The sequence below is a fragment of the Scleropages formosus genome, chromosome 17 (genome assembly GCF_900964775.1).
Source record: "Scleropages formosus chromosome 17, fSclFor1.1, whole genome shotgun sequence".
Taxonomy (NCBI): Eukaryota; Metazoa; Chordata; class Actinopteri; order Osteoglossiformes; family Osteoglossidae; genus Scleropages; species Scleropages formosus.
Genome location: NC_041822.1, coordinates 14,519,808 through 14,544,655, shown reverse-complemented (window position 1 = coordinate 14,544,655; position 24,848 = coordinate 14,519,808). Strand labels below are relative to the sequence as shown.

Here is a 24,848-nt window from a genome sequence, read left to right as displayed (position 1 = left end):
CAAAGGGATTTTAAGAGAAGGGGCTATTAACCTAGGTTCATGTGTTATATAAGAGTGAGTTTTCCACCAGCGATGGCAAATCAGACCTCCAGCAACTGCCAGATAGACTCAATATTTTTTCCCTCTTCTCCAATGTAAGAATGAGCGCAGATCGTGGGTCAAGAAATCTATGGGCTATGCCAGTGTTTCTGAAAAACTTTCTACCCAAAGAATACAGTTATTTGCATTCTCTGCCTGTTTTTTTTTTTCCTTTTAAGATTGCCCTTTCCCCACATAAAAAAAAATGAATATGATACATAAATGCATTAACCCAGAAAGAATACATGTTCAGCAATAATTTAAATGGATCCTTCCAAACTACCTCTACTAACACGACATATCACGGAGGATCATGGAGGATGTTCATATTATCCAGGGACTGATATTCTTCAGACAAGGACTGGTTCTCAACCTTGATTCTAAAAAAGCTTTGCCTGGAAAAAGGCCACATATCACTGCTGAAGGCTTGCATGTGCTTCTCCAATATCCACTCAGGCAAACCTAATCCCCAGTCATGCCCGCTTTCTTGCGAAAGCAAAATGAATATACTTCATATTTTTTATGAGCTTTTTATTCTTTTTATTTAAAAAAAAAAAAACACATTACATTATACATTCGAGACAGAGACACCTACTTTATGTTTTTGGTTAAAAACCCAAACATGGTATTATCAAAGGACAAAACTCATTAAACATGAAGCTAATAATTTAAGCATATAGACTTGGTTTTAGGGAAAGCATCCATTTTTCAGGCAGGAAAAAACTAATTATATTCCCTGCTTTAAAAAAAAATCCTTAATTAATACCCCTTTTTGTATTTTATACATTTCCAGAGGATTTGAAATTCTACTTCTTAAGAGTTTAATGAGCATCACAGAAAATAGTACAAACATCTCAAAACAGCTTAATTCGCATTAAACACACAATGCCAATCAGCATGATTATTGTAACGTTCACTTTAAATTTTTGAAGATTTTTTTCCTTCTGCACAAATGTATGGTTTTTTCCCCTCCCTTGCTTGTACAAAAAGGAAAGAACTCTAAAAGTAAGGCCCTGATTATTCCCCAACTAATGAACTCTCTCCCTTGTACCTTTTGATCCCCACCGCGCAGGCAAATTAACCGCAAAAACAGGACCGATTCAACTAAGCAAAGAAGAAAACAGGAAGAAAGAAATGGGCAAAGAAAAAGAGAGAAAAAGTAAGGTGGGGAGGTTCTTTGCAGGATGCCTGAGATATGCCTAACAAATTTGGTGAAAAAGACTTGCATGTTTCTGCAAATAAGCAAAACCAGAGGTAGTTCATTGGGTTCTAATCCCAGACACTTTGAAGACAGTGACAGGAGGTATGTGCTATTATCCTATATTGTCAGAACCTCAAGGGGGAAACATGCAAAGCCCCACTAGCCCCTCCGGGCTCTGTGTACCATCGCACCATCGCCGGTGACTTCGCCTATGGTCAAAAACCACTCACCACCTTCACAGCACATTCCAGGATGGACAGTAAGGAATTTTAAGGAGTTTCATCCAGATGGTGAATTTGAAGAGTACACAAATTACCAACAGCTCCCACAATGCTCAGCCATGACTTTTGTAACCATCCCTACACAGCCAATTTGTGTAAAGTGATACTGCCAAGCAGTGCATGTCTAACTTTAGCACAGAAATTAAACATCTGCTAAACTGACTGTTTTCTGTCACCCATCTGACCATTGCTCAGATGGCAGCGCTCAGCTGTCCCCCCACACAATGTTGTAAACATGCTGAGACACAGCTCTGTCATACAGGGAACTCTGGTATAGCACTCAAATTTTGCAACCAAAAAGAAGCCACACATGCATGTTGTTAAGAAAATTGTACATTAACTCCAGTTTTCATCACTCACAGCGCTATATTTTGCAGTGCGGGTCGCAAAGCATTCTGGGCTACAGGCACTTTTAAACATGCAGCACATTTCCCTCCCACAAAAAAAAAAAAAAAAAAAAACAGCACCCTTTTAACCTAAGAAGGAAAACAGATTTACTGTACTTCTCTGATGGACCATGCTAATTACCCCCTTGAAATTACCACACGATTGCCTTCGCACACACAACAGTGGCCTTCACGTCACATTACGGACTTTCTCGAGCAACGCTACCATCAACTGCATTTAACTCTTGTGCTTGTTTTCCAGAATGTGACCTCTGCATGCATAGCCCTCATACAAGCGCACACAGCTGGAGAACCATGGGGGGGGGGGCAAACAGGAGGGGCCCCTGAAATGCTTAATTGTATTCATTCATTTTCTCTGACCAGCATGGTGCCAGTGGCAATGGCAAAGTCCATGGCAACAGGGGAAGGGGCAGTGGCAGCTCATCTTTATCTGTACTATGCCAGCAGGAAAGCAGGACCTCCTGTGTAAGGGGAATAACCATCCCTTCATTAAGAACATTAGCAATAATGAAAGGCAGAGGTGTCTGTGCGTGTGGTGGGGGGGGGGGGGGTTCCGCACAGCAATTAAGCGGTTAACACTGTTTTTCCACTCAACGAGGCAAGCACTCTCAAACCGTCTTGCTCGATTGCCAAATGGAACAGCCATGAGGTACAACCCAACTAACCACTCTTCTAGAACGAGGAGAACAGCATGAAATACGGAGTCCAACAAGGAGCCCTTCCTGTAAATGCAGTTCAGCAGCACTACAATTAAGTCCAGTAGTGAACTCCTAACTGGTTACGGTAACAGACTCATGCATCTCACTTGTTCACCTCTTACTACCAGTGACTCATGTGTCTTGAGATTTTTTGCTGCGATGGACAGATAGCAATCATATGATACTTTTTTTTTTCTCCATCTAGAGGACAAGAGCATATAACTTCATATGTGAGTGATTACTCAAAATATTTCCCGACTGAGACACTAGTTTTAACACGTTTCACAGCCCCTCTGTCACTTACCTTCATTCCTCATGAAGGAACCAGAGAGCTATCAGAAAAAAAACCTAGGACCTGATCACATTCTCTCAGGAAACCCTTTTTTTCTTTAGGCAAATTCTTAAATCAACAGATAAAACAAAGCAAATACTCAAACCCTTATATTTTACAAATAAAGTTGACTTCTAGGTGTGCCATACTCCAGTTCTATAACTTTTTCTAGTCAGACTTAAGTTTACTTTGACTATTTTTTTTTTTTTTTTTTTAACTTCTAGTTAGAGAGACAGGACATCTGGATTTAATTTTTTTCAGCTGAACTGCCAGTCAATTTTGAAATGTGAAAATGTGTATCATTTATAAAATTACAGCCGTCGGCAGAAGACATCTGATTAAGTTCCACTTTGCGTTTGCTCATTTGGGCACGGCAGCACATAAACTCTTGACTTAAAGGAGAGGGACGATACGATACTCACTGGAAAAGTTAGAATTAAAAAAAAAAAGGTGTAAAAGAACCTAAAAATTTGCCAGAATACCTGAGTCCACCATGTGGACTCCTGTGCTGTGCCCCAACTAGTTTGAAAACTGTGCTCCAACTACTTTTTTCCCCAAAAATACAGAGTCAGTATTCAGTAGCTGCATTTATTTTCTGAAAATAAATATTCAATACACCTAAGTACATTTTGATAAAGAAGAATCAATGTTTTTCACCTTCCATGCAAAAAGGGCCCTCAGATGCTTTATTTAAAAAAAATAATTTCTACTATTGCTTTGTTAAGCTTCACTGACAAAAAATACTGGGAAAAATAGTCAGATGATGATATGCACAGAAAAATTACAAAAATGTCATGAAATTTCTCGGTACCTCATAGGCTAAACTGAAAGGGTGCAAATTTAATCATTATTTGAAGATGCACAGGCAGAGCCAAGGACTTGCATGCAACTTTAGTGATCCAAGACACATTTTTTAAAAAACTTGAGAATTCAATTTATGGCCTAAATTCATCAAAATAATCAGGAGGGATTTGTTCACACATTCCTAATATATTTCGTATGGCAGGTGAGCTACTTCCCTCATTCTCTGAAATCTATAAGCACCTATGATGAAGTAAGCGCCCCAAGTCCAAGGACACCAGGTTTCCGTGTCGAGCAATGAACCTTAGCGGCTTTATTTAAACAGAAAATATGTTAAATTGGCTGCTTTAAAAAAAAAAATCTGTAGTAGTTTTAAGAAAGTTGGATTTTCTAAAGCTCCTTCATAAAGCTCACACATAGTCTTAACTTCAGAGACGATAAACATCGTGTCTACGACGTAATATCTCTGTGATATTGTTTTAGACTTTAAAATGTTAATACTTTCAAAACTTAAAACCCATTTTTGCCTACCTTCCTAAATTTACTCCAATTCCTTTCCTTAGTGTAAGGCTAAAACGAAAGTTGGGCGATTTGTTTTTAACTCAGACGTGGTAAATTTCGCTGTTCGTCCCTGCTGTTACAGCTGAGCTACGCGAAGTGATCAACTTCTTGCTCGCGCTTCTTAATGCGCGCATTTATATTTCACGGATAACTTACGGGTTTAATGTTTTACAGACCGTTTTGTAGCGTTTCCTATTGTTCCAAGGGACAGTGCTCAGCCGGGGAGAACTGACCAGGTCAGGTGTGGTGTAAGTGCTGTCCAGCTGCAGCGGGACGCGGCTCCATGAAGACACCGCTGAGCTCACTGATAGTAGCGCGGCCCCGCTCCTCCTCGCGACGGAGACTCGGCTCGAGACGCCACTGACTTCACACCGCCGAGCGCGCGGAGCGTCCGGAGCTCGGAGTGGCGGCTCTCTGAACGGTCCGCCTCGAGCCCGGCGTGCCGAGTGTGTGACCCAAGTGTGTACACACACACACACACACACACACACACCAGAGAAAACACACTTCTCTAAACTACAGCCTGACAGACCGCTGCCACTTTTTTAGGTAACTAACACGTTTACGTTACGATCAATCCTCGCGACGAACCGGCTCCACGTCACGTAGGCTCTTCACTCGTGTTTTACGTATTTTATAATAAACCGCGCCGCGAGGGCTCTGCTAATTCGTCCACCGAGAACAGAAAAAGATAGTAATTTGACGTGCACTGTAATTTCTCGAGCTAGAAAGAACTTTTCCTTCAATGAAGTTGAAATTCCACTTTCGTACCTCGAAACTTTCCCCTCTTTTTTTTCAAACAGGGTCACACGGCCGGTTGTCACATCTTTGATACGCGACGACTCTCATTCCACCAGTCTGTGGAAACGGGCACCGGCGCGTTCAGCTGGAACACAATTTGCTTCTAACTCTTTAATCACACTAGAGTTATTAAAATAATACAACATATTTTCATTCAAGTGTGTAGACAAAAAAAAACAAGTGACCGTTTCCCGCCCGGCAAGTTAATTCTTCACCAACCCGAAGGGATCGTGAAGTACATCATCTGCGAATATTGTTCGTTTCATTCATAACTCACTGGGAGCGGCTGTTTCATCTTTTTGTATTATTATAATTATTATGAAGAGACATGCCGTTATTCGCTAATAAGCTGCAGAGCCTGCTCTCACAGCGCTGCCATTAGACTTAGAACTAAAAGAAACGACGGAAAGGTGAATAAAAATTAAAAACTGAATAAAGCAACGTCAGTAAACTCAAATTCCCACCTGCACCTCCGCCTACAATAAGCAATGACATATTAAATTTCATTCTTCAGCCGCTTTCGCGTTTGAATTCTCTTCTTCGTTATGTTTTTAGCCGGTTCCATAAGGCTTCTGAACGGCGGTTTCCAAAGCAAATGTTCGTCTTATTTAACCTGCTTATTTTCCACCGCCTTGTTGTATATGTTTCTTCAACGAGCAGTTTAATGCACATACTACACAATAGATATAGACGCACCACCAGGGAGGGAGCAGTTCCCCGCGATGTGTCCGTCCGTGTCCCTGGATGGCACGATGGATGGCAGCTACGCAGTTACGCCTAAACTAGGGCTCTTTTGCAGAAATCATGCACTCGCTCCTGATTTCCTTAACTTTTGTGTGCATAACCATAACGTTTATATTGTCTGTACAGCGAGGCGCAAATCCCACAGAGGCAGTTGAGACGAGTCGAGTGCCCCACGCCTCCCCGGGGCCTCCTCTCCGCCCGGGCAGTCGTCGCGTCTCCTTACCTGGGGTTGGTGCGGTTCCAGTACACGGCGTAGCGGTCGGCCACCACCTTGGAACCGGGCTCCTGGCTAAAAACACACATCCAGAGGGCCAGGAAGGGGAAGGCGAAGGCGAGCATCTCCACATGCAGCAGCAGCATCGCTGTTACTGTCCGGGCTGCTTAATCCTCTTCGGCGGGAACTGGGGCGGCGGAGCGCGATGCGTCGTCGGGCGCGGGAGGACCTGGGTCGGACCGGGTCAGATCTCATTCACAGGGGAAGGCCTGGTGCGTCGTTCAGAATCAGATGTCATGTGTCACCCGAATGGCGTCTGCGTCTGTCACTCAGTCACTTTGTGCGTGCGTGCAGAGTGTGTGTGTGTGTGTGTGTGTTTGTTTATAATTTCAAGTGTTCAGATGTATAGTATTCCAGCCAGGTGCGCAACCTGCGGCAGTGACGACGCCCGTTTTGACACTTTCGAGTCCACTTCTCAGCCTGGTGATGTGAACTGGCTGGAGCCCGACACGGACGGGGGTGCTGGACGGCGACCGAGCGCGTACAAAGTCCGTTAAGAACAATACGAACACACAACGTGAAAGACACGAGGTTGATGACGATCCTGCGTGGTCATGTGTTCACAGTACCGAGCGCATCAGTTCGGACTGTCGCGGGAACCCCAGCAGCTGTAAACCGGCGGGGGTGCCAAAAAACAATCCCAAAAATTCAAAAGGAATGATCCGGTCTCAGCCGCAACCCCCCAGAAATGCTATTTAAAATCCAAAAGATAAAAAAAAAACTGTGTGCACGCCGGTGATCATGCGAGCAGACACGGGGATGTGGGCATGAATTCAACAGCCGCGGGCAGCGTAGTCCAATGATTTTGAACAAGAAAACCGAGATGGGCGTCCCTATGTCCGTACCTCACAGCGACCGTCCGCCGTCTCCAAGAAGATCTTGGTCATAACTTTCGAGCCCCATGGAAACGCAAAAGCCCGTGAGAGAAGAGGGGTGTCGTGCCGCTGTCCCCGCGGACTACTGGCCCAGGCTCCGCTCCCTCCCTGTTCTCGGCGCTCTTCTCGACCGTTCGTTCCGAGCAGCTCGTTCGGTTCGTTGTCGTTCCCTTCGCCGGAGCGACAACACACAGGCAGGCTTTTTTCATATGCTGTAAAACAGGAGACCCGAAAGTAAATCCCGCTATCGACTGCCACTGCTCCACGGCTACATCCCAGCCCGCTGTATACGCATAAATATTAATATAAAACGAACGGAGAAATGAAACGCGGCTCGCGCGCTGAGACTCGTGAGGTTCCAGTTAGCCCAACGCAGAAGGTGAGACCGAAGGCAGGCTCTCGCGGACAGCGCGAGGAGCGCGTTGGGTTTCAGCCCCGCGCTGCGTGAGCTGATTGGTCGGACATTTCAGTGGGCGTTCCGGAGCGCAAAGCGTAGGCCACGCCCCCTCGGATCTTAACTAATTCAATTAGTGAAAGGAAGCGGAGTGCTGCGGGTCCCACAGAAGGGGGATCGCCCACTCGGGAAGGGAGCGGGTTTGTCTGAAGCGTGGAGGGATCGCGGTTCATTCTTGATTTCGTCCACCAAATGGAATCTTTCAAACGTGGCAGCTGATCTCATATTAATAAATGTGGAGGTCCTCTCACCCTATCAATCATTCTTGTTTTAATACCGGTTTAGCTCACGTTGCATTGATAAATGTTAATCCCTCCGTTTCACTACTAGGCTAGGCAGTCAGGTGTCACTTTACCGTGTTCTGTTACCTGTAAAGAAGAATTCAAGAATAACGATAACAAAAGTTATACATTCTTCATAATTATAAACTTTTAATGAAGAAAAATGCTTTAACCATCACCTGTTGGATACAGGTGTCTGTCCTCAGTCATGAAACGGTAAGTGGAAGCATTTAGATCTTTAACTGAATACAGTATGTTGATTAAAATGGGAAATTATAATGTGACATGAAAGATGATCCTAAGTTCCTGACTTTTTTACATATTTGCGTATCCGTGACATGTCCATTGTGTGAACAGTTCATGGTTCTTCGTGTCTCCATTATTAACTTCTCTGCATTAATTTTTCTGCTCTATCAGTGAAGTAGCGGTATCTTTGTTATTCCGTCGCTGCTATTTTAACTGCATTGATCCGCATAAAGCACACTGTATCACACACCCTCAACAAGTAAACTCAGCACCGTATTAAGGCTTAAGCTATTTAATTTAATGGCCATATAAGTATTAAGCAAAACCCCAGGTTTAGTCTACTTAAATGCAAAAATAGTGTTTTTATGCTTTTCACACACAGGGGTGACGTGTTTCACTTATAATTAAGTTCTATGTATTTGGGTAGGCAAAATCAGTTACTGCTCGCTATTCTGAATCACACGGATTTAATACAGGTTGTATTTACAAACATAAGTCAAGTAACTTTACTTAAGTCAAATAACTATAATTTTAAATCATTTTCATATGTCATAGAAAAAAAAAATTAAATGAAGCTCTTTAAAACGTGCACGGCTGTAGTAAAGTAGCGATATCCGACCTAAGCATTTCTCTAAAATGGAAAAAATGAAGAGTGACACACTAGGTGAATATGCTATGAGGATGAGGATGACTGCGAGTGCTGCTCATGTTCCGTTAGTTATGAAAGCGCCCAGACGCCCCGTAGTGGAAGGAATGCAAAGTGTGCGAACAGGAGTTCCCTCCATTCACAGCTACAGCCTCAGAATTTAACCCATTGCGCGATTACAGGTGTCAGTACGCGTTGAAATGGACAGGAAAATGCTAGTTAAGTCTATCCTGAGAAGAACCAGACCGTTTGGGGATTGTGTTACTGCAGCAAATGTGCAATATACTCCGTAATGCCCGTGGGATGCATGGCATACAGCTGAATTGTTTTGTGTGATGCAAACACCGTGTATGTCTATTTCTTACTTTTCGAAAGTAAGATCAGGTCTTCAGGTTTATTACTTCTCGGTCTTTTTCTCACCATGGGCTTAGTGTCTTATTATAGAACAAAGGCACCACTAAGCTCCATTGAGTAAGAGGTTCAGGTTGACAGCTGCTGGTGCATTGGAATGGGTACATTTTGGAGGTCCCATTACCCTTCATGTGTCTCCCTGCAAATCTACTACACTGCACATCCAACGCCCTGCTCCCCACTCATGCCTCATTCCTGGAAGCTTTTCACTTGTCACTTTGTTAAATACCGTGTTACGCTACAGGACCGCGAGCTGCAGCAGGGGATGCCTCCAAGCTTCATTGCTGTGCCAACAGATGCCCCATTCAGCCACTCGGCACACACTGTCTTTTGAGAGTACGCGGTCTCTGTCCCGCAAGATGCTGTCTCATGGGTGCGACACACACATACCACATTACTATTGTCACCGGTCGACAGCATATGGCCAACGTGGTGCATGCGCTATGCTTTGCTGCTCATAACCCTGCACAATGGAGCCCATTTACACATAATGAGTCTGTCTCCTCCGTGATATCACTGTTAAGCTCATTCAGTAAATAAGTTTTAAACTGGGCGAACTGAATGTCTGGCTGCCATGCTCCCGCAACAGACAACTCTTATCTACAACACCTGTGTCGAATCAACAAGGCTACCGGTTAGTCTAGTTGGAATAAGAGATGCACTGCATCATCAATTTCCATGGTTTCCAGTCTTTTTTACCCTCTGCTTTTAGATCCATTTGTACCAGCTTTGAATGTACATAATTACGTTATCCCTCAGTTGTCGTTGTATATGTAGTTTTGATAATAGTACGTTCATTCACATAAAACTAATATGTATATCCACGGTGCCATGCACTTGTCTCATTTAATACTCTGTAAGTTCATGATATAAGTGTAGCAGAATGTTTTCTGAAATGCATGCACCTTATGTTTCATAAAATTGTACAGCTGGATGCGTAATGTGGTAGTTAAACTCTCTCAAAGCTCCAGCATCAGTTTTGTACCCATGATGGCAACCTGAAAACATCCTTTTGCAGCTTCACCATTCAAATCAGCACTCCTGAAAGCAGGTGGTGAGATCTTCTGTAGCTGAGATTCCATTGCTTTGAGCAGCTGCAAGGGACCACCAAGTGTGGATCGACAGGAGGCACCTGTAATGCAAGGGCCATTTTTCTTTTGCACTAATAGCATGGTGGGGCTTTGCAAACACAGCCAGAATCCACATATAAGTGGCAAAACAGCAAAACAATCTTGGCGGGCCCCAAGGACCAGAAAGTGACACTAGTTGTAGTATCATTCTTTTGCTAGTCTATGTCTTAAGACACCAAGAGGATCTTCTTGAAGCCCAGAAAACATACTCCTCTGCTGCTGTTATGACACTAAAACCTGTGGCATTTTCCAGACAAGGAATCAAATGCCAAGAAATATGACTAAAACTGAAAAGACTGCATAAAAAAACAGACAGAGAGGAAAGTCTAAGGAGTCCAGTAAATACATGTCGCACAAAAGCCCAAGGATGTTTTCTGAATTCTCTCCACAAGAGACAGAACGATTTCTGCTGCTGTTTAAACTTCATATAACAACTCTTGTGGGCTTTGTGAAATGCACCCAGAGCACATATATACATTTTACATTTGAAAGTCAGGAAAAGATTTGCTATGAATTTTGAAAGGTTTATAATTATTGTTATTATCCCTCTTTATTGTCAACACAGCAGCACCTAGCCTATATTTTCTTTGAGCAAATCGTAAAAACCAATAAAAACGATTTATCTGACATGAGGAATTATTAGTCGAAATTTCATGCTGGCAACCATTGAAAGGATGTATTTCACAACTATGAGGTGTCAGTTTATCACAGGGTGTGTACCCCCACGGGGTCATAAATAGTATTGAAATCACAGAGGAACAGTGGGACTCAGTCATTCTCTTGACTGCAAATGGACTGTACTTTACACGTCTATTCCGGAACACACCGACATGTAAGGAAATAAGATTACCGTTCATGGTCATGATGCTGTATTTGGCCTTAGCTAAAAAATACTGTGCACCAGATCGCAGACAGAGCCTAAAAGCTGCGTTGCTACACTGTGTCAAGAATTTACTTAGACAACTTTTCATTTTTATAGCATCAAGGAGTGGTCAGAAGTTTTCTAAGAAATGTTGTAAATATCATCAATATCATTCTTTTGTGACAGTGAGAGCACGGAGGGAAAAATTTTTTCTTATTTTCCCACAATATTTAAGTGGCCAGGAAAGTATCAAAAAATGTGCTCACTGATAACAAAACCTCAGCAACTCCAAAATGTTCTCATAGGATTTAATGGAGTTTGTAATTATTTTGTAATTTGTGAATACAAACACAAAAGTAAAATCTGTATATAAGCTTTTCTTCAATGTTTGTTCCAACCAGTAGGCTGTGTTTTCATAAAAGAATTTGACCTTTTGAATTTACTGTTATGTTATTTTCCAGAGAAGACATCTGTGAGCCAGGGCTGCTGAAAGTCAGCTCTGCCGTGTCCTTACAATAAAGTACGTCAGACCAAGGGCCATATATCTATACCACACTTCACCACAAAGCATGTGGACTCTGACATCTAAAATTGTCTGCTGTTGTATGGTTGCTCTTTTTTATTTTAGGATGGTAAGCATGTATTTTGGTCTGGACAAGTATTCCGTGGCAGTTGAAACACCCCAGTTGCTTGATTACGCAATTTGTTTACTCTGTCCAACAAACCACCTGTTAACCTCAAATAAAACCTCCCTTCATTAGTCAATGAGCTCACATAACTGGTTTGTGTGCTTTCCCAGATTATATAAAGTTATTCATAATATTTGCATTCATCAAACTGAAATCAACATTTAAGTCAGAGAATTTTCTTATTAAACATATTTTTCAGAGCCAAATGATACGTAGGGAAAGTCATTGGAAAGTAGAACTACTCAGCATTACAAAAAAATACTTATTAGTCGGATAATGCATGATGGATGATTTTAAAACAAATTTGATTATGAAAATATAAATGTCTTCCCTCTGCTTGCATGCTTGGGGTTACATGACTAAATAGTCAGAAAATGCTGTATTTCTAAATAGTAGTACATGTATGAATATTGTGACGTGCAGCGCTCTGGGCTCAGGTGCAGAGAAGAAGGTTGCACAGTCAGCGTTTATTAGGAACATTTGTTGGAACACCAACACGCAAGGAAATAATGCTCTCGGTCCGAGGACCCCTTTTTCTCAACAACTAATACCCCATACCAGCCTTCCCAGCCTGCTTAGCGCTTCCCAGGCTTTCTCCCTTTCCTACTGGCAAACACAGTCACCCCATTATATTCCCCGTAAGTCCCCCCAGCGGTTGAACACTTTATTCCAATTTTCCCATAATTCAACTGTTTACAATAAACACAGTTCCCGTTCAAGCTCTCAGTAACGTGGGTTGTTACAATATTTTTGTCAGAGAGTTTAATATTATAGTGTAGCGGTCTCATAGCTGTACAGATTTCTGAGGGACTTGTGTCTACTTAGCCTGACAGCTCTAGAACAAGAACCATTCTTGGCAACTTCTGGGCAATCAAAGACCAACCTTCACCAGACTGCTTGCCACAGGATGGCAAAGCCTTATTTGTACCAAGCAGAAACATTCGACCTTCCCCAAGACAATGTTGTTATTTTCAATTAGGATCACTGGGGCACGAGTGTATTAGTATGGTAAAGTGATGCACAGCCATGCTCAGCAGCATACACTTTGAGACTGACTTCCTTAATAGTCACTTATTGGCTTTAGACCAATACTTAAACACCATTGTTCTACTAAACCTTCGCTGGATTCAGTTATAAGTCAATCAGAACATCATCCATGAATCACTAATAGTAATATCCCATAGAGATATCCACTCACCCCAAGCAGGATTGCAGCTAGCCGGAACCTAACCCGGCAACAGAGCGCTCAAGGCTGGAGGGGGAGGGGACACACCCAGGACAGGACAGCAGTCCATCGCAAGGCACCCCAAGCAGGACTAGAGATATCCAAATAGTAATATTTGCATAATGATACATATCCTGCAAAAAATTAATCAAGTGGCTACTTTATTAGGTGTGACTCCTGATATAAATTGCGCAGTCAGAAAAAATATAATGTGGTCATGCTGTGCTGTTTTAAGTTGATTGCCAGATGATTATTGATTCTGCATATGTACAGTTAATAGATAATGGGCAAAAGATGTAAGCCGCTTAACACGGTATGGTAGTTTGGCATCAGACACACAAGTATGTGCATCAAAAACAGCAATGCTGCAACAGTTTTCAAACATAGCAGTGTCGTCCTTTTTTCCCGCTATGATTCATCTCTCAAAAAACATCCAACAAAAAGCACTGCTGTGGTCAAACAATTCATTTATAAAATAAGCCAATGGAAGACCTCCTGTTGGAGGAAGCAGGATATGATGGGACTTTCATCCAATGAGTCAACAGATCATTCTGCTCTTAACTATTGTGGTGGCTGATTATTTGGGGTTTTTGTTCATGGTGCAGATGTCATTCCAATGAATGATTTGTTGGATGAGGTACATTCTGTTCCATTCTATGTAAAATTTCTATTTCTGTGTCTGTGCACACTTTTCATTGGAGAGCTAGGACCTCTCATAGTCCATCCAGTGAGATTTCAACAAAAAGTACAAAAGTGTTCATATGGTGAAAGAATTCCAAGGGATTAAATCAAAAGCTGCTTTTCCCGAAGTTTTATGCTTTCATGTTGGAAGCAGTGATTTTTACACTGAACAATTAAAAAAAAAAAAATTAGTTATTGTAGTAGCGTTTTTTAGCTTTAGTCTATTTTAATCAAATATTGAATGTGCTATATTACTGTCATGCATAATACGCTGAAACACCTTCACAAGGTAAATTTATATTAAGCTTTTTCAACAGATAAGACACCTTAAGTTGACAAAGTCATGAACATAAAACCAAGATCGATGAAAAGTGCTAATTGGATATGCTTCCACAGACCAGCCTGGCTTCTGAATGCAGATGATGGAGGGATGCTTTTCGATCAAGTGTGGTTATTAAAACTGTCTCTCTGTGTGCCGTAGAGGTGAAAAAAAAATGCACTGTCTGGCCAATAAAGAGTAATAAAGTGCTTACCCAAAGCCTAGCCAGCAATAAAGCACATGCCAATTTGTCTTCCAAGCTTTTTCCTCTCCTTACTGGGCCGGTTATCCCAGCGAGCGTCTGGCAAAAGTCTGCTTGAGCTGCCTGCCTCTCGAAGCCAGATTGGGGTGTGTGCCCTTGGGCCACATGCCTGCCATGCCACTTGCAGCCATTTTGGGATAAATAGGCAGCTTTCATGTCACTGTGGACAGACTACGTGCCAAGTACATTTAAAGTCATAATTCTGCCACAATCTACTGTGAAAAAAAGTGTGTGTGTCTGCGTGTGTGTGTGTGTGTGTAACCACGCAACACAATATTGGAATCACCAATCTATGGGATTCAATTATTCTAGATTGTAAATATTTTTAAAATATTTTATACTCTTTCAGTTAAAGGTGTAACTCTGTGTGTCTGCGTAGAGAACGCAGAGAATCCTTCGGAAAGCAGCTGGTAAGCGTCCATCGTATATGCATCACCCTTCTGCCCTTTGAATCTGGTACTTTCATACGCCTTTACTCACAAATCATTTCCCCAGACCTCCTCAGTCGTTTTCTCTCAATTTCTTTCCCTAAGGATAAATGTTTATTTTGCAGGCAATAAAAGTGTTTATTTCTCTATGCCTATGTGTGATATATTTGCAGGAGATGTTACAAAAGCCCGAACTCGACCACCTCCAGCCCCACCAACTCCCCCTCAACCACGCTGAAGCCAGCAATGGCCCTCCCGCACATGCCGTGCCGCGTTCGCCGCACCAGCATAGGGCACTACGGCAACACAGAAGGCTTTGTAGGGCCGGTCCGTGACGCCTTGGGTATTCGCATCAAAGGTTAGACACTACAGAGAAATCCGTTGCTCTGACTTCCGTAATGAGTATTCATGTTTTGGGAGATGTTTTTCATATTGCCCCTGGACAAGTTTGGCAGAGTAATTTAAATTCATTTGTTAATTTTATTACTGTTGGTTGATAGGAGGCTATTAAATGCAATAAATTGGTGAAGAGAAGGCCACAGTAACCTCTGCTTGAAGAGTTACGGCAGTTATGCTTTCCCCTTTCTTCTGTCCTCAGGCCTAAAGCTTAGGCAAACAGTTTATACCCAGCTATTTAAAAGTTACAGCCAATTTGGCAATATAAAGCTAATATGAACTAAATTAAAGTCTTCAAATACTTTCTCGGTTTTTCACCCTGTTGCTCGCTTTGCATATATGTAGTGGTTAATGACATGGATTTATAACCTGAAGGTTGGCGGTTCAAACCACAGGAAGAGTCCTGCCACAGCACCTTCGAATAAGTTACTTCACTTGGAGGGCTCCAGTAAAAAAAAAAAAAAAAAAAGAAAAACCCAGCTGTACAAATAACTGAAACTCTGAGTCACTTTAGATGAAAATCATCAACTAAGCAATGAAGGAAAAATAATAAACTATCATTTGAATGCTGGTGTTTTAAGGCTTTCTGATGAGTTTGGGGGCATATGTCACTTATCATACTGTGGGAAATCCTGATAATTCCTCCACTCCACTGGCCACACCACACACACACCCACAAATCAGCTGGACATGACGGCATATACAATACTGAAAACACAAGCTTGATCTTGTTCTTCCAACATCAGCTGGGAAAAATTATCTTTTGCAGTTGTCTCCAACTTGGATGAAGAAGGTGAGCTGTTCTATTGTGAAATTTGGGCAGGCTGTAAAGTTAAAGATGAGCTTGGTTATTCTGGTCCACCCCCCTGAAGCATTGCCTGCTGTGATTTCCTCAACCTATAGGTGAATCATTTTTAAGTATTATTTAAAAGTAAGATTTACTAATCAGTGTCAAACTGAGGGGGGCGTGGTGGCGCAGCGGGTTTGGCCAGGTCCTACTCTCTGGTGGATCTGGGGTTGAAGTCCCGCTTGGGGTGCCCTATGATGGACTGGCGTCCCATCCTGGGTGTGTCCCCTCCCCCTCCGGCCTTACGCCCTGTGTTGCCGGGTTAGGCTCCGGCTCGCTGTGACCCCGCTTGGGACAAGCGGTTTCAGACAATGTGTGTGTGATCGGTCTGATTGTTCTGCCTTTGTTAGAGTAGCCATTAAAATGTATGCTCATGCATCTAGAATGTGAAGGAAAGCTGGGTAATTACCAGTAATCAGAACCCCAGAGGTTTATTTTTCTCCCAAATTCTTAACCTCTGGGTTTTTGTTTTCCTTTCCTCATTTGCCAAGTGACCTACTTTACATTAGCACTCTTGCAAACTGGATTCTTTTTTCATTTTGACTTTGTTTTCCTTTAAAGTCATTTATATGACTGTTTTCTCCAAAACAACTTATAACATTAGGCTACCTGCAATTATTTACCCATTTACTGTAAATAGCAAGGCAATTTTTACTGGAGCAATTTAGAGTAAATACTTTTCTCAAGGCTTCTCTTGGAGAAGAAAGATTCAAACTTGTGACCTTCCAATTCAAAGGCAGCAGCTCTACGCACTATGTTATCAGCTATACCTTCGTCAGTATTTAGTGCCCTCTGTCACATCGCTTCCTAAAAATAAGTTGATCAAATTCAAAGAGATCCATGTGGTTTGGTACATCGTGATACCCTGCAATATTTCTTGTGTATTTTAGTTTAAAGTTTAGTTTAAAAAATGCTTTTGGGATATTATATTAGTTATGATGTACTGCAGCCTTATTGTGAAATCCATCCATTGTCAACAACCGCTTGTCTCGAGAACAAGCAAACATAATGGGGATCCCAAGGTCTACTATCCAGTATTTTAAGAAACATGATTTTGGCAAACTTAATTCATGTACTGAATATGTCAACCTGCCTGGAGACTTTATGCTCAGGGATGACTGAGACATCTCTAGCTTCAATGTTCTTGTCAGCATCAGCTGAGATAGAATTCCCTATATCACATCTATCCCGCTATTGGATTTACTTTAGTGGGCAAGGTGCCCACTTAACCAAAACATGCAAGATTTCTAGCAACCTTATACACACTGTCTGAAACCGCTAGTCCCAAGCGGGGTCACGGCAAACCGGAGCCTAACCCGGCAACACAGGGCGCAAGGCTGGAGGGGAAGGGATACACCCAGGACGGGACGCCAGTCCATCGCAAGGAACCTCCAGCAGGACTCGAGCACCAGACCCGGCCAAGCCCACCGCACCACCGCGCCCTCTCTTCCAGCAACCTCAGTATCTGGAAAATCATTTATAAGAGAGGTGATTGGAGTATAGTGCAGGAAGAGTAACAAAAGCATAGCACTTCCCCGACATGCACAGGGAACAAATGAACATGAAGCAAGGGGGTGGATTTAGACACTTGAAGTATCTGAGCCAAGTCTGTTTGAAGTGCACCTAAACAGAGAAGTTGAACTGCATGCCTACAGACAGAGCCGCCAGCATCAGGGCTGAGGTACAGTTGGGAACTGGCTAAACTCATGTGGAGTGAATGTGTCTTTTGTGTGAAGAAATTGCAAGCACATCAAAGTGGTGTTTGACATTATAATCTTCTGTGCCAAGCCAAGATACCCCATTCCAAGACACAGGAAAACCAAGGAAGCACAAAACAATGGTAACCTTTTACAAATGTTCAAAATGCTTTCAAAGTATACTCAAAAGATTCATAGTCGCCTTGAGTAACTGCCTGCACACAATATGTGAGGATATTTCCATTGATCCTCTGTGCAGTTAGAAAAAAAAAATCCTATTTCTTATACCTTTTATTTTGTGACTTTGATACACACACACACACATTTTCAGAACCGCTTGTCCCATACAGGGTTGTGGGGAACCGGAGTCAACCCAGTAACACAGGGCGTAAGGCCGGAGGGGGCACACCCAGGACGGGACGCCAGTCCGCCGCAAGGCACCCCAAGCGGGACTCGAACCCCAGACCCACCGGAGAACAGGACCCGGTCCAACCCACTGCGCCACCATGCCCCCGACTTTGATACATTATTTATTAATGTAATAATAATAATAATAATAATAATAAGAAGAAGAAGAAGAAGAAGAAGAAGAAGAAGAAGAAGAAGAAGAAGAAGAAGAAGAATATGTTATTCAGTACATTATTAAATGTAGTATTAATAAGCCTTAAACCTAATAAACTAAACCCTTTGTACAGTCAACACTTTGATGTGTGACAGCTGGCCTACTGAATAATTACCTGCTGTTTCAGTGCTATTGCTTTCATATAAAATTGTAGTTGTGGAGTTAATTCTCTCCAATAACTGTACTGTGTTCATCTGCACTGCCTTATGCAACACATTGGTCATGATTACTTACCACAGACTGGTGGAATGCTGCATTGGTGTGTAATGTTACCATAGCATAAAGGCAACTGTCAATACACTTTTATGACAGCAAGTAGCTTCATGTCATTTCATTTAGTCTTCCAGGTCTAACCAGACTCTTGCTAGCTCTGTTATTTCCTGGCAACCCCATCAACAGTTTCTGGCTTTGCTCTTGAAACTGGGAGTGTGGTTTAAAAAGAAAATGGTAGAGGACATGCAGCGGATGAATCAGTTTTGGAGAATCAAACCGTGTAGATCATCATATCACATTATGGCACAGTTTACAAGGTCAGGAAGTGTGCTGAGATACGTTTCTGCAATCGATTTTGTGCCTATGGTGAAGTTCTCGTTATGTTAAAACCTGTTTATCTTCACCGGGGATAAAGTATTTGGTATTATCGTTAGAATACCACTTTCAAAAGCACATTTTTATAACAATTCTACATTTTTATGGTGAAAAAAGTGCAACTGGGCCTCCTTAAAGAGGTGAAAATCACCCTTTCAGACGAAAAGCACCGCCTGAAGCATAAACAGACTTCAGAGGAGTCAACAGCCACCCTGCTGGAAGGACAAACACCAGGAATCTTGCAGAAACTGCAACCATCGAAATATCCCTCAGTGACCCCAAAAACGTTGAGTCCATGTATCCACAGGTGCTGGGTTTTGTAGCTGTTGGAACCAAGGAGTTCCTCCAGTCAATGAAGCCGAACGGGTTCTGTAGGTTTTGGAACCAGGTAGGTTTCACAGTTATTGGACTGGAACAAATCCCAGAGGACAGTGAGAAGATTAACCTGTATTATGCTGTTAACGCTCATATGTTATTTTAGGTTAAGGAAAACAAAAACCCTTCAGTCCTCTGCTGTGCTCGTGATCAACAAATAAAACAGCAGGAAATTACGGAAACACATGTAATAAAAGGCACTGTTTTAATTAGGTTAAAAAAGCTATTGCTTGAATAACCTCTGTGGAAGTGTAGCGCATATACACCTCCACAGGGTTCCCCTCCCGGCCCTCCCCGAACCGACATGTAACGGTTCTGCTTCTCACCAAAGCCTAATTAAAAATAATGACTAACGGACTTTGTGCAGGATGAAACTGTCAGAGGCAGCAGATTGGTAGTCGCTGGGACTGTGCTGACACCGTCTAGGGGGCCACCAGACACCCAAAACTACCACGGAAACCTGCAGCGATGCCAATATTTCAGGGCACAGCATCGCTGATTTTAACTGTGGACGCATCAAGAGGGATGATAGATGACATTGCATAATAAAGATGACACCGTGACAATCCCACAGCAATACAATTTCAGCACTAATAGGCCATTAGAAAGAAATAGAGTCTCATTAAATTACACGCCGCATCGTTATATTGAGGTTCTACCATTTTCCCCCAACTCTGTCCATTCTTTGAACAATCTCCTGTGGAAAAAAAGGCATTTTAATTTTGGTATGAATGCTCGGCACACAGCGTTACATACCGTAACAACAAAGGCTTGAAGGGTAAAGGGAGAAATGGTGTTGGATTATTCTGCGTCCACAGCGCTTTCATCACAGAAATGAATGTGAATTCTTTTATTTTGGAGCTGATTCCAATGTATAAGTCATTCTGTTCTGCAGTCACCCCCACTCCCCTCACCCACCCCCTTTGAACTTGAGAATAAAATTGATGTTCGCCTCCATTTATAAAGGTTCTACTAAAAAAAAGGAAACAGCAAAAAGATCGAGTCATTGGTGAATACAAAATTAATAGGGATTCTTCTCAAAGCAGGAAAGAGAAAAGGATATTAAGTTCACATTTGCTCTGCTCAAAGAACATTAATCTGCAATTAATTCTAGTTTATTCATTTTAAATCAAATTTATGCAAAAAAGAAAACTTTGTGTTACGTTCACAATGATTTTTGGCCATGTATCAATGATCAAAGCACTGTGGTATAAGCATGTGCTTAACATACAAGTTTTTATTACAGTCGTAAATAAGAAGAAAACATTAATGACTTCATCTATAATTGACACTTAATGAACAGCAAACGAAAACAGCAGGTCTCCCAGCACCCTTCTCGTGACGAACACTGTACGCAGCTGTACATAAGGCTCCTTCATGAGCAAATTTGCAAGTCACATGAAGTCACATGATACATTATGACTGCAGCTATATATTGCTGGTTTAATGTCTGCAAAGTCTCACCGCTCTCGTAGCTAGTATTAATTATGTTCTCAGGTAATCAGATAAATGGAACTGTGTATTCGTGACTTCCTGATTCATACTCCAGGGGACTTGCTTTACAAATATACCGGTATTGAATACTGAACAAGAACATAAAAGTTATGAGCAGAACCAGTACACTACTGCCCTAAAGTAAGTTCATTCCCCCACACTACTTTGATCCAGGTAGGACAAAAAAGTACTTACCTGAAAGTTAATGCGTTCTCCTTAGAGTGCAGTCTGTTGTAAAATTAAAAAAGTTTTTTTTCATAAAATAAGGCCTGTCACGTGTATTATCAACCGCCTTTACTGACAGCACTATAAATTACTCTGAGGATTTAACATTTTTGTAACATTAATATATAATTCATTCCATGTTCTGTATTAACAACTGAAATAATCACCTTAAATATTCCCTTTCATGAACCTTTTTTAGCTGTCAACTTTATCCAGGGTGACTAATATCAGATACACACACACACACTGTCTGAAACCGCTTGTCCCAAGGGGGGTTGCAGTGAGCCGGAGCCTAACCCGGCAACACGGGGCGCAAGGCCGGAGGGGGACACATCCAGAACGGGACGCCAGTCCGTCACAAGGCACCCCAAGCGGGACTCGAACCACAGCTCAACCAGAAATCAGACACAAGCCAAACCCGGTGTGCCACCGCACCCCCTAATGTCAGATAATCAATTTTAAATTGATTTTCTCATTTAGACAGGAAGGTATTCTTTCTGTACCACTTCAGGGTAAGTACACTGGTTAAGGTCTGGTTAAAGCTAACTATAGCAGGAGTGATGCTCAAATAGGAACCTTCTGATTACAGTGTAATGCTAGAACATCTATGCTACCCTGCATAAAAAGAATTAAGAGTATATCCTGCACATTAAGAACTAATATTGTCTGCACACACACAAAAAAAACAACTGTATGGCAGATATTTAATGAAAGTTTATGAAACTGTCAAAGACAGTAGAATCAGCAACATTGCTGCAATTTTGCAACAGCTTGCACAGATCCCAAATGACTAGGATATATGCCCTGTAGTAACCTGTTATTGGTTACTGCAGCGATGACTGATGTATTGATGACTGATCCCAGCATCCCTGCATGTTTTGGTTAGAGGAGCCTCCCAGGCGCCGTTGAGGCACCAAGGCCACGGCTTTTCCGAGTGGCTTTTACCTTTTGCATAAGCAGGGCCCTCTGAAGTCCAGCACTGAGCCCCATCCTTGGGTCAATGTGACACCATCTGCTGAAAACAATGTACTCATATGTATTTCTCTCTTATTTCCACTTTTTTTAATAATCCCTCTACTGAAAAAGGCTCTTAAGGAGTGTCTGAGAGTTTGAGAAAACAAAAACTTCAGTTAAATGCATAGTTGAACAGAAATGGTGGGATTATTACTTGAAAGCAGAAAAGATTCAGGAAAGCAGCCAGGGTTTGTCTCGCAGCCTCACTCACACATATTTCAGGTACACAGTAGATTAAGAAAACATTTTACAGTGAGCGGTCCTGTTTCCAGGACAACCCAAACAGCCTGAAGCACACATGTTATGACATTATCATCCATGTGGTCATTCTGTTGAAAGAAACAAGAAAGAAACGAGATGATCACAAATGATAACATGGATTAGAGTTCTGGAGACTGTGGAGTTGTGCCTTCAAGTGAGGTAATCACAACAAGTTTCTGACCTTGGACCATCATTTCATCGATTCATTTATTTATTTCCTCAACACTCACATTTATGTGGCACCTACATGCCACTGACAAATGAAATATTACAGTGGAATATAGCTGACTGAAGCATTTTATGAGAACACAGAAACATGGCATGACAGAGAATGGCTAATCCTAGATACCTAATGTCTAAAGCATTGTCTCTGGAAGAAAAATATGTCTAAGTTGAAATGCAGGGTCTGAACAGTTCTATCATAGAATGACCTGTCAGATTTCCAACCGATGGCTCAGAGCTTTGCCTCGATCAGGTTAAGGTGAGTTAGAGCCGTATCTAGGTATGAGAAAATATATTGTCTGACACTGGGTAAACTCCGACACATTTAGTTAGGGAATGTTTAATTCCAAATGGCGAGGAACATAAAAGAACGACCAATGGTGAAATCATATATCATTTTTTATTATTATTATTATTATTATTATTATTATTATTATTATTATTATTATTATTATTATAAAGCTACCAGTTTGATTTGCACTTTAATCTGAAAATAAAGATTGAGACTAATTTGTACATGTTTGAATTTCTGGTTTTCGTCACTGCACATTTTGAGTTTGGTCTCAGGCCACATGCAGAATTTTGAAAGTCTCGGCATGGCAGGTACCTGCAGTTTTCACAAAACACACTTGACAAAAGGATAGAAATATGCAACGCACAACAAATGAACATATAATTTTTTTCCAAGTCAACTGTGTGAGTTACAAAGGAGGACCATGTAGATTCAAATAAGAAACCGAAGTCCCAAAACAAAGGATGCATCACCGTTTGAAGGGCTTGTTGGTGGATAGCATTGTTTTTCAAGTGCAGCCAAACACAGATTTGAAAGCTTGCAAGTAATTTCTTTCAGAAATGAGGTTTTTACAATTGGACATCAATAGACTGGGTTTACTGAGAAACCTCTCAAAAGGAAACCATGGAACCTATGTTCAGACCAACGGTGGGGGCGGATGTGTAGCACTTGATGTATCTCACCAATCAACACATTATACAAAATAATTTGCATCACAAACATGCTCTGCTGAAATGTGTCTTGAATTAATTCCTCATTTTGGAATACACAGTGGTGCTATTCTGGGGCTGAACCACTGAAACCCGGCACGCATTCCTGTGATTATTCCAAAGTTTCCCTTCCAGCCTTTCAACAATACCCTCCGTCTCTGCCAGTGAAATAAAACCATCCACCTCCTAACAACTTTCATAGGAATCACAGCATAATTTTTTTTTTTCAGGTTTTTTCTCCATTTTTATTTATGTATTTATGTATTTTGGACTCCCCTTTCAGTCTGGTAATACTAGTTTAAAGGAGATGTTTCACATGTCAGAACAGATGCTGTCAGGGACGGTGGGTGTGAGGCCACGGTTCAGAAACAGCAAGCATTAATTGTGTGGCCCGGGAGACTTCCTCTCAGAGCACAGTGCGCCTCCTTGTCTATATCAAGTCCTTAATGTCTTCTTCTCCGGATCAAAGGGGGGAGGTGGGAAGGGGGCGCCACAGGAAAAGTATCTGCAAATCATATTTTTCAAAAAAGAGCAAAGAAACCCATCTCTAATTTCTGGAGACTGGGGTGAAGGATTGTTACTGTGGAGGGCTGATTAGTTGTCTCATATGATTGGGTTGTATTACGCAGCATGAGACCCCATTTCCCCATGGCAGAACTACGAGACTTGCCACTTCAAGAGGAATGGTTCAAGGCAGTAAAAACATTAAAAAAAGTAAAGAGTAAAAAAAAGTAGAAACTGACAGCCTGGCAGATTCGGAGACAACTTAGAGAACCTCGCAAAAAGTAAACATGCATTTCTTAAATCTGTATATACAGTAGTACTAATATACATTTTGTCAAACAAGCAAAGTCTGATGGTTATAAGCTGGTTGATGCATATGTGTGTGTGTGTGTATGAACACGAAGCTTCCAATGCACTTGCTTAGGCGGACCACCACGATGTTCATACATAGAAAGCGATGACAGCTTTTCTCCGGATTAAAGGCATGCAGCCATGGGCCCTGGAGGCATATGAAGACCAGCCTGTACCATGTGATTTCCCCCCTGCTCAGATGGTTTCAAGAAGCCGATGGCAAGCGCTTTCACTAAAGTACCATATCAAAGTGCCCACCACATAGCTACAGAGAAACCCTGTTAACCATCCCAAGGGGGAGTGGAGACAGGGTGAGCAGGGATTTTCAGCATAATGTGATAATGAAGGCTTGTCGACTCGGATATGAAGTGTTTTTATAATTCAAAGTGTAATACGTTTGTTCACTGACCTTAAAGATCTACAACCACTGTAATCAATAGTTTGCTTAACTTGTTTGATCTCCTCTTGTTTAAATACAATGATATGATTAGGAAGTGCTTTACTGAGTTGATACGGGTACATCAGATTAGATTTAATAGTTGCTGGATCTGGGCTAAGAACCCC

General features: G+C 41.9%; 1 protein-coding gene across 2 annotated transcripts in view; it reads right to left on the bottom strand.

The window, feature by feature from the left end:
* Nucleotides 1–7,439, bottom strand: part of efna5b (ephrin-A5b) — a 91,549-nt gene extending 84,110 nt beyond the window's left edge. For both annotated transcript variants that reach the window (XM_018759470.2, XM_018759471.2), the window contains exon 1: nt 6,127–7,439. In XM_018759470.2, coding sequence (XP_018614986.1) covers nt 6,127–6,263 — 137 coding nt within the window. In that variant the 5' untranslated portion in view covers nt 6,264–7,439. The remainder of the gene's footprint in view (nt 1–6,126) is intronic.
* Between the last annotated feature and the right edge of the window lie 17,409 nt (nt 7,440–24,848).